The 13,965-nt window shown below is 40.4% G+C and overlaps 1 protein-coding gene across 4 annotated transcripts in view; it reads right to left on the minus strand.

Annotated features, from left to right (window-relative positions):
• Positions 1-1,145: 1,145 nt before the first annotated feature.
• Positions 1,146-13,965, minus strand: part of tamm41 (TAM41 mitochondrial translocator assembly and maintenance homolog) — a 33,048-nt gene continuing 20,228 nt past the window's right edge. For all 4 annotated transcript variants that reach the window (XM_060911039.1, XM_060911042.1, XM_060911040.1 and 1 more), the window contains 2 exons: positions 3,505-3,567; positions 1,146-3,397 (listed from right to left, as the gene is read on the minus strand). In XM_060911039.1, coding sequence (XP_060767022.1) covers positions 3,306-3,397; positions 3,505-3,567 — 155 coding nt within the window. In that variant the 3' untranslated portion in view covers positions 1,146-3,305. The remainder of the gene's footprint in view (positions 3,398-3,504; positions 3,568-13,965) is intronic.

Raw genomic sequence — 13,965 nt, forward strand, 5'->3', positions numbered from 1 at the left:
CAATTGGATTAAGGTCAGGACTTTGACTTGGCCATTCCAAAACATTAACTTTATTCTTCTTTAACCATTCTTTGGTAGAACGACTTGTGTGCTTAGGGTCATTGTCTTGCTGCATGACCCACCTTCTCTTGAGATTCAGTTCATGGACAGATGTCCTGACATTTTCCTTTAGAATTCGCTGGTATAATTCAGAATTCATTGTTCCATCAATGATGGCAAGCCGTCCTGGCCCAGATGCAGCAAAACAGGCCCAAACCATGATACTACCACCACCATGTTTCACAGATGGGATAAGGCTCTAATGCTGGAATGCAGTGTTTTCCTTTCTCCAAACATAAATGCTTCTCATTTAAACTGAAAAGTTCTATTTTGGTCTCATCCGTCCACAAAACATTTTTCCAATAGCCTTCTGGCTTGTCCACGTGATCTTTAGCAAACTGCAGACGAGCAGCAATGTTCTTTTTCGAGAGCAGTGGCTTTCTCCTTGCAACCCTGCCATGCACACTACTGTTATTCAGTGTTCTCCTGATGGTGGACTCACAAACATTAACATTAGCCAATGTGAGAGAGGCCTTCAGTTGCTTAGAAGTTACCCTGGGGTCCTTTGTGACCTTGCCGACTATTACACGCCTTGCTCTTGGAGTGATCTTTGTTGGTCGACCACTCCTGGGGAGGGTAACAATGGTCTTGAATTTCCTCCATTTGTACACAATCTGTCTGACTGTGGATTGGTGGAGTCCAAACTCTTTAGAGATGGTTTTGTAACCTTTTCCAGCCTGATGAGCATCAACAACGCTTTTTCCGAGGTCCTCAGAAATCTCCTTTGTTCGTGCCATGATACACTTCCACAAACATGTGTTGTGAAGATCAGACTTTGATAGATCCCTGTTCTTTAAATAAAACAGGGTGCCCACTCACACCTGATTGTCATCCCATTGATTGAAAACACCTGACTCTAATTTCACCTTCAAATTAACTGCTAACCCTAGAGGTTCATGTGCTTTTGCCACTCACAGATATGTAATATTGGATCATTTTCCTCAATAAATAAATGACCAAGTATAATATTTTTGTCTCATTTGTTTAACTGGGTTCTCTTTATCTACTTTTAGGACTTGTGTGAAAATTTGATGTTTTAGGTCATATTTATGCAGAAATGTAGAACATTCTAAAGGGTTCACAAACTTTCAAACACCAATGTAAGTTAACGTTATTCATGTTAGCGTAACTCCATTTCTGGGTATGTGCGTGTGCATGCATGTGTTCACTACTTCAGATGGGTTAAACGCAGTGGATGAATTTCACTGTGCTCGAGTGTGCATGGGACAAAGAAAGGCTTCTTCTTTTACATGCTAACTGTGTCTAAGTTAACTAGCTATGTGTTATCGTTAGCCGTGGACAAGGCGATGGCAACTTGGCAGGCAAATCCATAGAGAGTCATTTAACTAACCAGACTGCATAGCTATTGCAACGTTATCGCTAGCTCTAAAAGCACAGACCACTTCATTGCAAGCTTTCTCTTGGAATAAAACGTTTATATACCTCAATATGCTTCTGCAGGTTGGACAGCGAGTTTTTGTAGGCCGTGATGTGGTTCGTTTTAGGCAAACAAAGCAAACATTTAAAATGAAACGAATCTTTATTCCTTCCAGAAAACTGAAACATGGCTTCTTGGTATGGCCATGGGTGCGTGCATTCCCCAGAACTGCCTCTTTCCATTCTGCCATCAACTGATCATGTTCAAATAATACTGCTGAGAAATCAGTGAACTTGATTTTATATAGTCAAGTTTATTTGTATAGCGCTTTTAACAATAAACATTGTCGCAAAGCAGCTTTACAGAATTTGAACGACTTAAAACATGAGCCAATTTTGTCCCTAATCTAATATAGTCTATGGACGTGACCCTAGTGATTACTGATCAGCTGTCTCCGTATCAACTACGAAAAAAAAGTCTTTTTGGGGGGGGGGGGGGGGGGGGGAACCACTTTCAAAGCTGCTTCATAGTAATGAGTAACAAGGACCTTGATAGAAATGTAGTGGAATGAAAAGTATGATATTTGTCTTTCAAATGTAGTGAAGTCATAAGTTTAAAAAAAAAAAAAAAAGACCTCGAGTACAGATACTCAAAAAGCGTACTTAAGTACAGTTCTCAAGTAAATGTACTTTGTTACTGCCCACCTCTGACAGCATACAACTTATATGCTGTAATGCAGTCATGTGAGAATGGGAGCAAATTAATTATATTATTAATTAACAAAATATTAAATCTATCCCCTGGCAACCTAATAACATTTACGGAAATCGGAACCATCAGATTTACGTATTGTGACCGGTTGTGATGTAAATGATGTAGTGATATTGTGATGGAACGACTCATACTACCTCAGTGTAAAGTAACCGGCAGCAAAACTCAAAACAAGCAATCCTCGCCTTTGCTTGAACAAAACAAATGTCCAGAAACAGGAAGAGAACCTCTTTCAAATAGAGATGTGATGAAGCTTGACTGGCGCCATGTTGCTAATCAGATGTGTCTCAGCTTGGGTTTTTCTCAACAATGGACTGGTCATCTTGTGAATTATACGTCATATCCGGTCTCAAATTTTTACACGTCTCGTGGAGGTTTGCGCTCTGTAGCATCCCTTTAAACACGATCAGGTGGGAATACTTTTCCGTTATGAAAGAATGAAAATTAAATCTAGCCCATGTTGTTTTTACCTCGTACAATAACAGGTTTCGGCTGTGAAAGCGGCTGAAGACAGGCTGGGCCTTGGAATTTAAATATGTAAATACTTCGATCTGGTTGGTTAATGGAAACAAAACACACACACGACAATCTGGAGTCACCTATCCACCTACTGGTATGTTTTTAAGAGTACAGGTCAAACATGAGACCCTGCACACAGACAGTAACCTGAAGTCAGGGTTTAACCGAAAACCCTGGAGCTATGATGAAGCAATACGACTGTTTTGTTCATTCATTTCTTTTCTTTTTTTTTTAAAACATCATGTGACGATTGATTGATGGCAGTTACAACACTGATCATCCATTTTGAAATCCTGAGCACACAGATGCATACAGTGCAAATAAAAAAAAAGTAACATTGTACAGTTTACCATCCTAAACATTTAACAGCATTTATTACAGAAATCAACACACAAATCACAGTGTTAACATAAATAAACCTCAGTTCACTTAAATATATCCATAGTGGTATGGCATTACATTTAGACACGACCATGTGATGAAAAAAAATATAAAAAATATTCTCATATAGAACACAAACCGTGAAGGCTGAAAAGTCTCACTTTTTAAAAGAAATCACTGTCTTCATCCTCCAGCCTTTGAGCATCTTCCGCAGCTTTTTCACGCTATACGAAACTGTTTTCAGGAGTCCTTTACAAAAAAAGGTGAAAGCATTCAATTAGACTCAATGACCACAAGGTTAATAAGCACAAATTTTAAAGACGACAAATTTTAACAGACACCAGTTAAGATCGTACCTGCTGTAGCAATTCCTTTGGCACTTTGTGTTATGCTGGAGGTTTTTACTATTGTAGAGATACCTTGTAGAAGAGAAATACAATGTAGTTACACACACACACGACTGTAACCCAAAATCACAGGTTTATATTCATGCACTTGTTCTAATATGTTACTGTTTCTACTGTAGCAACTCATTTGCATGGACGTGTATGACAAACGGTCCTAATAATCTAAAATGTGATGTTATTTAACAAAGAAATGCATAGTTAGAGTGAAGTTTTCTGTAAGATGTTGTTTATAACATTTATAGAAGGAGTCCCCAGTGTCAGCAGTTTGAAACAGCCAGTAGGTTTTCCACCTCAGGAGAGTCTTCAGGGGTTAGCATTGTCGCCTCACAGCAAGAAGGTTCTGGGTTCGACCCCAGCGGCCGACGAGGGCCTTTCTGTGTGGAGTTTGCATGTTCTCCTGTGTCTGCGTGGGTTTCCTCTGGGTGCTCCAGTTTCCCACACAGTCCAAAGACATGCAGGTTAGGCTAATTGGTGGCTAATGGATGGATAATGGATAATGGATGGAGAGTCTTCAGGGCTGAGGATTTTACACTGGTTTCTCAGTAACATGAAAAGGAGAGACAGAGAGAGTGTGAACGAGAGCAAGGCTAGTGAGAGAACAATTGATTACAGCTGCCATAATGCAAGAGAAATCAGGAAATTTAAGCTTAAAAAGAAAAATGTCTTGTAGATTAAGAAGTTAAAAATTGGAATCCTGTTGTTTGTTTTTGTTTACGAGGTTAGTAGGTTCAGTGTTTTGATACGTCTACTCTCACAAGACTGATGACAAAGAGGAAAGTAGGGTGAGGTTTCTGGTAAAACCTCATCCTGTCTCACCAAACCGGCTTGCTTAGTCATGGACGAACAGCAAAGTGGTTTATCTGGTTAACAAAAAAAACAAAAAAAAAACAAAACAAACCAAACCAAAAAAAAAAAACCTGGTGGGTCTTTGCCGAGATGGAAAATACCAAAATGATCTGCAAAACAACATGCAGGAGTTTTCTAGTTATATGAACATGCATGTATGCAAGTAGAAAATGTTCTGATAAATAAAACACCTTAAATGTAATTGAGTCAACATACTAAATACACTGCAATTGCAAAATACAATTAAAGGATATTTTGTAGGGGAGCATGAGAACAGTAGAGCCACTTCGGCTTATAAAGGTAACGTCAGTGCTCTGTGGATGTTGGTTAATGCGAATTGCTCAGAAACCACACAGCACCAAATTGAGTGAAGCAAATATAGTGCCTCTTTGAACTCCAAACAATTCCTGTACAACAGATATAAAACGTTGCTTTAGTTTCCTCCTGCGTATTCACAAGAGCTTAACCTCATAGCTAGCATCTCGTCACTAGCTAGTGAAAAGTACAGTTAAACAATTAGTAAACATCTCGTAAGGACAGTCATGATTTCTGAAACATGCTGGAAAGAAACGAGTTAGTAGACAAATCAACTAGGTATATAACAATATATCATGATAAATCGCAATGTAAATTTATGATTATTTGAATCAATGAAAAAAAAAAAAAAATGAATCATGATCATCAGGCTGTGCGATTTCTTAGTGTTTCCTTGCTGTAACTGTGTTGGTTGAACAGCAGAGAGAGTGGAATAAATTACAATAGAGGGAATACATGTGATCTCACTCAAGGTGGAAGTAACACCGCTCTAATGCCACCAAAACAGATCTAAAATGGGAAAAGAGCTATTGTGCGACTGATTGAAAAGATTTAACAAGAAATCAAAGCTCTCTTTTTATACAGTGCTGAAAGCTAAAGAAAAGAGAAGAAAAAAGGAGGTAGTACAAATGTTCATAAAAAGTTCACTAACAAAGCCTATTTGTTATACCTTTTTTCTTTTTTTTTTAAAAATAGAACCTTTAAAGTTTAAAGCTAAACGGCCTTTTGACTTAATAAAACGTGAAATTTAATCATTGTGATACATGTTTATTCCTATAATATCCCACAAAAAATATCAGGCCATTCTATGGCTGTGAAGTGATTTAATTTGAGGGGATTCCCGAGCAAATAATGTGCATGAAATCGCTTGCTTCACGCAGTCAAGCAGACAGAGGAAGTCTGCGTACGCATGCGCAGGTTTACCTTCTTTTGGGTTTTACGGTAGCTGGCATCCACAGTGTTACATTACTGCCATCTACAGGTTTACCTTGACCGTGCACTGACAGTTCCATCATTCTGTCACTAAACAAACAGCTGATCACACCGAGGTGCTCGCTGACCGCTGATATTTATTAGTTTGGTCCTGCGTTTCCTTTCCTTCGCGACATAATGTCTTTTCTTCTCGCTTTCCGTTACTGTAGTCGGTCTTTCACGTTTCATTCGCACACTCACATCCTCCATTTTTCTCTCCTGTTACAAATTCGGATCCCATAATGCCTTGCGCGAATGGGGAAAGCCCACCACATGATGCATGACGTAGTATTTTGAATTGGTGAAGCAGGGAATAAATAAATAAATAAAATTGAGAATTTAGGGTGGCGGCACGGTGGTGTAGTGGTTAGCGCTGTCGCCTCACAGCAAGAAGGTCCTGGGTTCGAGCCCCGGGGCCGGCGAGGGCCTTTCTGTGTGGAGTTTGCATGTTCTCCCCGTGTCCGCGTGGGTTTCCTCCGGGTGCTCCGGTTTCCCCCACAGTCCAAAGACATGCAGGTTAGGTTAACTGGTGACTCTAAATTGACCGTAGGTGTGAATGTGAGTGTGAATGGTTGTCTGTGTCTATGTGTCAGCCCTGTGATGACCTGGCGACTTGTCCAGGGTGTACCCCGCCTTTCGCCCGTAGTCAGCTGGGATAGGCTCCAGCTTGCCTGCGACCCTGTAGAAGGATAAAGCGGCTAGAGATGATGAGATGAGAATTTAGGGTCACATGGCCCTAAATTCATCAATTGTTCTATTAAAAAAATAATAATAATAATAATAAAATTGGAAGTCTGATTTGAATTCAGTGGCTTTCGGTCCACTAAACAAAAATAATTGGGTGTCAGGGAAAATTCTTTTTATGACCTACACTTGAAAAATCTGAAAAGCAGTCTGCCTTTAACAGGCTATTATACTTTACTTCAACCTTTACAAATGTGGGTAAATAATTACTGTTGATTAAGAAAATGAAACAAAAGGGTTTTTCTAAATTTAATCAAAACACCATCTTGGTAATAATTCACTATTTATACTGCGGATTTTGAGGAGTTAAACAGTGTGGATCGATTTTCTAACATTGCTGTGGTACAAGCGGAATAAAACACTTAGGAACTCTGCTATAGGAACATAATCCACTTATGTTCCTTAAACAGCACAACCCATTGTGCTTTATGCCAAATATAAATATATAGAAATTACACTAAAGCACATCACAATTCTGCTCATTCTGTTACAACCCCGATTCCAAAAAAGTTGGGACAAAGTACAAATTGTAAATAAAAACAGAATGCAATAATTTACAAATCTCAAACTGATATTGTATTCACAATAGAACATAGACAACATATCACATGTTGAAAGTGAGACATTTTGAAATTTCATGCCAAATATTGGCTCATTTGAAATTTTATGACAGCAACACATCTCAAAAAAGTTGGGACAGGGGCAATAAGAGGCTGGAAAAGTTAAGTACAAAAAAGGAACAGCTGGAGGACCAAATTGCAACTCATTAGGTCAATTGGCAATAGGTCATTAACATGACTGGGTATAAAAAGAGCCTCTTGGAGTGGCAGCGGCTCTCAGAAGTAAAGATGGGAGGAGGATCACCAATCCCCCTAATTCTGCGCCAACAAATAGTGGAGCAATATCAGAAAGGAGTTCGACAGTGTAAAATTGCAAAGAGTTTGAACATATCATCATCTACAGTGCATAATATCAAAAGATTCAGAGAATCTGGAAGAATCTCTGTGCGTAAGGGTCAAGGCCGGAAAACCATACTGGGTGCCCGTGATCTTCGGGCCCTTAGACGGCACTGCATCACATACAGGCATGCTTCTGTATTGGAAATCATACAATGGGCTCAGGAATATTTCCAGAGAACAGCATCTGTGAACACAATTCACCGTGCCATCCACTGTTGCCAGCTAAAACGCTATAGTTCAAAGAAGAAGCCGTATCTAAACATGATCCAGAAGCGCAGACGTCTTCTCTGGGCCAAGGCTCATTTAAAATGGACTGTGGCAAAGTGGAAAACTGTTCTGTGGTCAGATGAATCAAAAATTGAAGTTCTTTATGGAAATCAGGGACGCCGTGTCATTTGGACTAAAGAGGAGAAGGACGACCCAAATTGTTATCGGCGCTCAGTTCAGAAGCCTGCATCTCTGATGGTATGGGGTTGCATTAGTGCGTGTGGCATGGGCAGCTTACACATCTGGAAAGACACCATCAATGCTGAAAGGTATATCCAGGTTCTAGAGCAACATATGCTCCCATCCAGACGACGTCTCTTTCAGGGAAGACCTTGCATTTTCCAACATGACAATGCCAAACCACATACTGCATCAATTACAGCATCATGGCTGCGTAGAAGAAGGGTCCGGGTACTGAACTGGCCAGCCTGCAGTCCAGATCTTTCACCCATAGAAAACATTTTGCGCATCATAAAACAGAAGATACGACAAAAAAGACCCAAGACAGTTGAGCAACTAGAATCCTACATTAGACAAGAATGGGTTAACATTCCTATCCCTAAACTTGAGCAACTTGTCTCCTCAGTCCCCAGACGTTTACAGACTGTTGTAAAGAGAAAAGGGGATGTCTCACAGTGGTAAACATGGCCTTGTCCCAACTTTTTTGAGATGTGTTGTCATGAAATTTAAAAATCACCTAATTTTTCTCTTTAAATGACACATTTTCTCAGTTTAAACATTTGATATGTCATCTATGTTCTATTCTGAATAAATCATGGAATTTTGAAACTTCCACATCACTGCACTCCGTTTTTATTTACAATTTGTACTTTGTCCCAACTTTTTTGGAATCGAGGTTGTATTTTCAAACATCATCTTTCCCACATTTGGGGTGGAGGTGGGGGATTCCAGTAATGAATGCTCACTGGAAGTCGTGAGCTTGTGATTACGACATGGGAAGTCATGTACACGAAATGCTTGGCATTCAAGTGGCATCGTCGTGAGAACACTGCTGCTAAGCAACGGCAACACGGACGCAAAAAAAAAAAACCTCTTCGTTCAGGTTAAACATTAATTTAGAAAGCTAATGAGCAGGCAACAATGGAGGAAATGCAAAGGCATAATGAAAACATGAGGCCACTGGGAATATCAGCATTTTCCTCAAACATATAAAATTACAAAGAAAACTCTATGCATCTAAAATTATAATACATTAATTTATCCACCAAAAATGTACTTCCATAGCTTCCGCCATTTCTGAAAACAATCAGCAAACATCACAGCTTGTGAATGCTGAGATTTCTGAAAATTTCCACTTCTGAAGTCATGAATACCACAAGACTGGTGAGCTCATATGGACTCTTCTCGTAAAAACTGTCAACACTGCTCCATTTGAAGGCACCAGAATATATACATTCATGGTTACATAGAAACGAGAGAAAGAATGGATCAGTTTGTAAGTTACATCCAGATGGCACGCTCCCCCTCAACTACAACCCCGATTCCAAAAAAGTTGGGACGCTGTATAAAACACAAACAGAAAGCTCTGATTTGCATAATCATGGAAATCCTATATTTCATTGAAAATACGACAAAGACAACATATCAAATGTTGAAACTGAAAAATCTTATTTCTTTTTGAAAAACTATGCTCATTTTGAATTTAGTGCCAGCAACACATCTCAAACAAGTTGTAACAAAAGACTGAAAAAGTTGTGTAATGTTAGATAGATAACAGGTTAGTTACATGATTGGGTATAAAAAGAGCATCCCAGAGAGGCCGAGTCTCCCAGAAGAAGCTGTGGAGTTGTTCACCCAAGTAGTGCAACAATTTGAGAATAACGTTCCTCAATGTAAAATTGCAAAGAATTTTGGGATCACATCATCTATGGTACAGATCATTAAAAGATTCAGAGACTCTGGAGAAATCTCTGTATGCAAGACACAAGGCTGAAAACTGACGCTGGATGCCTGTGATCTTCAGGCCCTCAGGCGACACTGCATTAAAAACAGACATGTCTGTAGTGGAAATCACTGTATGGACTCAGGAACACTTCAGAAAACCATCGTCTGTGAAAACACGTCATTACTGCATCCACAAATGCAAGTTAAAACCAGATATAAACAATATCCAGAAACACCGCAACCTTCTCTGGGCCTGAGCTCTTTTACGATGGACTGAGGCGAAGTGGAAAATTGTCTCGAGGTCTGACGAATCGAAATCTGAAATTCTGAGGGGGATAATCTGGCTTATCATCAGTGCACAGTTCAAAAGCCAGCATCTGTGATGGTATGAGGGTGCATTAGTGCACATTACATGAGTAGCTTGTACATCTGGGAAGGAAGCATTAATGCTGAATGATGTACACAGGTTTTGGAGCAACGTGCTGCCATCCAGACAAAATCTTTTTCAGGTAAGGCTTTGCTTTTTTCAGCAAGACAATGCCAAACTGCTTTCTGCACATATTAAAACTGCATGGCTCGGTTTTAAATAAATAAATAAATAAATAAAAAGTCTGGGTGCTAAACTGACCTGCCTGCAGTTCAGACCTGTCTCCCATTTAAAATATTTGGTGCATTATAAGCTGTAAAACACAACAAAGGAGACCCTGAACTGTTGAGTAAGCGCAGACTTACATACAGTGAAATGTTTCCTCTGCATTTAACCCATCTGAAGCAGTGAACACACACACGAGCAATGGGCAGCTATGCTCATGAGCAGTTGGTTAGATACCTTGCTCAAGGGCACTTCAGTCCAACCTTCAGGCCATGCTACCCCATGTTAACCTAACCACACTTCGGATGGTGGGGGAAACCGGAGCACCTGGAGGAAGCCCATGCAGACACACGGAGAACATGCAAACTCCACACAGTAAGGCCCCTGCTGGCTGCTGGGCTCGAATCCAGAACTTTCTTGCTGTGAGGACACAGCACTAACCACTACACCACCGTGCTGCAAGAATGGGACAACATTTCTCTTTCAAAACTACAGCGATTGATCTCAGTTCCCAAACGTTTAGAGAGTGTTGTTAAAAGTAGAGGTGATGCAACACAGTGGTAAACATGCCCCTGTCCCGACTTAAAAAAAAAAAAAAAGGGGTTACTGGCATCAAATACAAAATGAGCACATATTTTTTAAAAATAAATAAAAACTATACAATTTCTCTGTTTCAACATTTGATATGTTGTCTTTATAATATTTTCAATGAAAGCACAGGGGTTCCATGATTTGCAAATCATTATCACATTGTTTTAATTTGTGTATGTTTTACACAGTGTCCCAAGTTTGGGGTTTTATTTGGTTATAGTGAGATCATGACTGATGTGACAGGACACACCACTGCACAAAACTCCTAAAAGATTAAAAAGCTTATTACAAGAAGGGAATTTAACTTTATCCCAGTTTTACTCTCAAAAATTTACTGAGTTTTAACAGATTCCTCCCAAAAATGTCTGTTTAACCAATATTATGATCTTAGTGAAACTGGTCCTAAAATAGTGTCCATTTGCATCATATCACTGTGTGTAAAGTATTTCTCTATACTTTTAAATCCCAACAATACAGAAAACCAAAAGACTTTTGATCCTAAATTTCATACTTTTTTTTTAAAATACATCTATCAATGTACATGATGAAAACCCTTAAATGATGCTCAGGTATGCAAACAAGTTGTGTGTGTGTGTGTGTGTGTGTGTGTGTGTATACACACACACATTCAAAAGTTTGGGGTCACTTTGAAATTCTTATTTTTGAAAGAAAAGCACTGTTCTTTTCAATGAAGATCACTTTAAACTAATCAGAAATCCACTCTATACATTGCTAATGTGGTAAATGACTATTCTAGCTGCAAATGTCTGGTTTTTGGTGCAATATCTCCATAGGTGTATAGAGGCCCATTTCCAGCAACTCTCACTCCAGTGTTCTAATGGTACAATGTGTTTGCTCATTGCCTCAGAAGGCTAATGGATGATTAGAAAACCCTTGTACAATCATGTTAGCACAGCTGAAAACAGTTGAGCTCTTTAGAGAAGCTATAAAACTGACCTTCCTTTGAGCAGATTGAGGCTACGTTTACATTACGTCGAATCAGCGGATCATCAGATTAATGTTCTTAAAACGATTCGCGTTTACACTAAAACTGTTAGCCGTGCACATAGCAACACCAATACACGGATACGCTTGGCTCCGCAGGCATCCTGCGCTCCAAATCACTCCGCCCTGAACAGCGAGTGCCCTCTGGAGGGTGCGCACTCCGGCCCTGCGCAGCTCACAGAGCGCGCGAGTGAAGTGAACAAGCTGTGATTCGGGACTGAGCCGCTGTGTGTGTGATCCCAGCGCATATCACTTACCACTTGCAAGTGGAAGGATGGCAAGCCTAAAGACAATCATAACTACACAATGGGCAGTATTTGCATCAGTATTTGCAGTATTTTCATACTTTTATACTCTTTAATGAAAGGTGATACAAGGTGGAAGTCCGCGCCGTTTTTCAGCAGTAGCGTCATATGACCAACGCCAGCGAATCAGGAAGGTGGATGTCACAGTGACGTTGTCCAATGAGACGCCAGCTAGAGCTCAGCACAGCGTATCCGCGTATTCTCAATGTTTACACAGCACCGGAGCTGACACGATCTGGATTGAATACGTGGATGCTGGCGGATTCCTGTTTCCTGGCTTTTCCAGGGGGTTTAATGTAAACGGACAGTGCATCCACGAAGAAAACGAGACAGATACGGTCTAATGTAAACGTAGCCTGAGTTTCTGGAGCATCACATTTGTGGGGTCGATTAAATGCTCAAAATGGCCAGAAAAATGTCTTGACTATATTTTCTATTCATTTTACAACTTATGGTGGTAAATAAAAGTGTGACTTTTCATGGAAAACACAAAATTGTCTGGGTGACCCCAAACTTTTGAACGGTAATGTGTACGTGTGTGTGTGGGCATGCTTTTATTTCTTGGTGTGGACCACAAACACAGCTAGCTGATGGTAAAACAAGCTGTAAGCTCATTAATTTTGACTCGTGACATTTGAGTTGCTTTTGATTATGGCAACGCGACACCTGCACAGCGTAGACACATTACTACAGTACATCTGCCCTCCCCCTGTTCCTCCCTCTCTCCCCCTCTCTGAATTAATTCCTCCATCCTGACAGTGATGTCAGTGTTAGAGGAAACGCAGGATGTTAAAGATAAACATTTCAAACTAGTGTCTTATTACAGAAATGACTGCAGCACTCACTCTTCTTTCCTCCCTACCACATTTACTCCATCTCCCTGACTTTCTCTTTCCCATCAATCACGCTCTTCTCCACATTGCTCTCTTGCTCACTTTTTTCCTTTCTTCCTCTTTCCCTGCCATCTTTACTTTCTCCCCTCCTCCTTCTTTGTCCATGTATAGATTTCTTCTTTCCTTCTCCTCTCACTCAGTTTGAATGACATGCAGAAATGAAAAAGTATTGCCGTGAATTACGAGTTGATTTTTTTTCCCCCTAATAAAATGTTACATCCAATTCCCACCCACCATACAGCTCTCCCCATCACACAACAGTCATCAGCCAGGGAGGATGAAGGCCATCATATACTTCCTCCAAGGCACGTGACACCAGCAGACCACATTTTTTTTTCTTACTGCCTGCTCATGTAACATCAAGAGCGGGGTCACACTTGAACGAAAGCGCCATCCACCCACCTCCACATGCATGAGCTCACAGACACCCATAATTGGCTAGTGTCACTGTAATTGACAAGGGTGAGAGAATATACCACCCCTCCCTCTCCAAGCGCAAAATTGGGCCATGCTCTCTCAGGCTCCTGGCCATGAATTGCTATGGCATCATGAAGATTCAAACTAGCAATCTCCTGATGCCATTTGCTGTTAGAAAACTGAACCAGGGTCAAAAGTGCAGATTTGAATGTCTGGCATCTCAGTAAGAAAATTAAAAAGAATAAACCACACTGGTGCAACTCCTTCAGTTGTTGCAGACAACTGAAATGTAATGGTTTGAAAAATAATCAGGAATAAGGCTGGTCAAGACCCTGGAAACAAAAGCAAATCAAATACAGGTAGAGTTCCGGAGCAACAAGTAAAAACACAGCGTGTAAACGCAGCAATGCAGCTCATGAATGAGCGCCCTGTGCTGGGAAGCAGCGTGTGTTTATGACAGGTATCCAACAAGCACGAACTGGCCGCAGGCGTGCACAAGGTCAGGCGAATACCCTCTGGCTCCATGCCATCTGCATGCGTACAAACAATCTGCATGTGCCGTCATGTTCTTTTGTCTGTGAACACTAATTTCATGGCAC

The sequence above is a fragment of the Neoarius graeffei genome, chromosome 26 (assembly GCF_027579695.1).
Source record: "Neoarius graeffei isolate fNeoGra1 chromosome 26, fNeoGra1.pri, whole genome shotgun sequence".
In the NCBI taxonomy this organism is placed as follows: domain Eukaryota; kingdom Metazoa; phylum Chordata; class Actinopteri; order Siluriformes; family Ariidae; genus Neoarius; species Neoarius graeffei.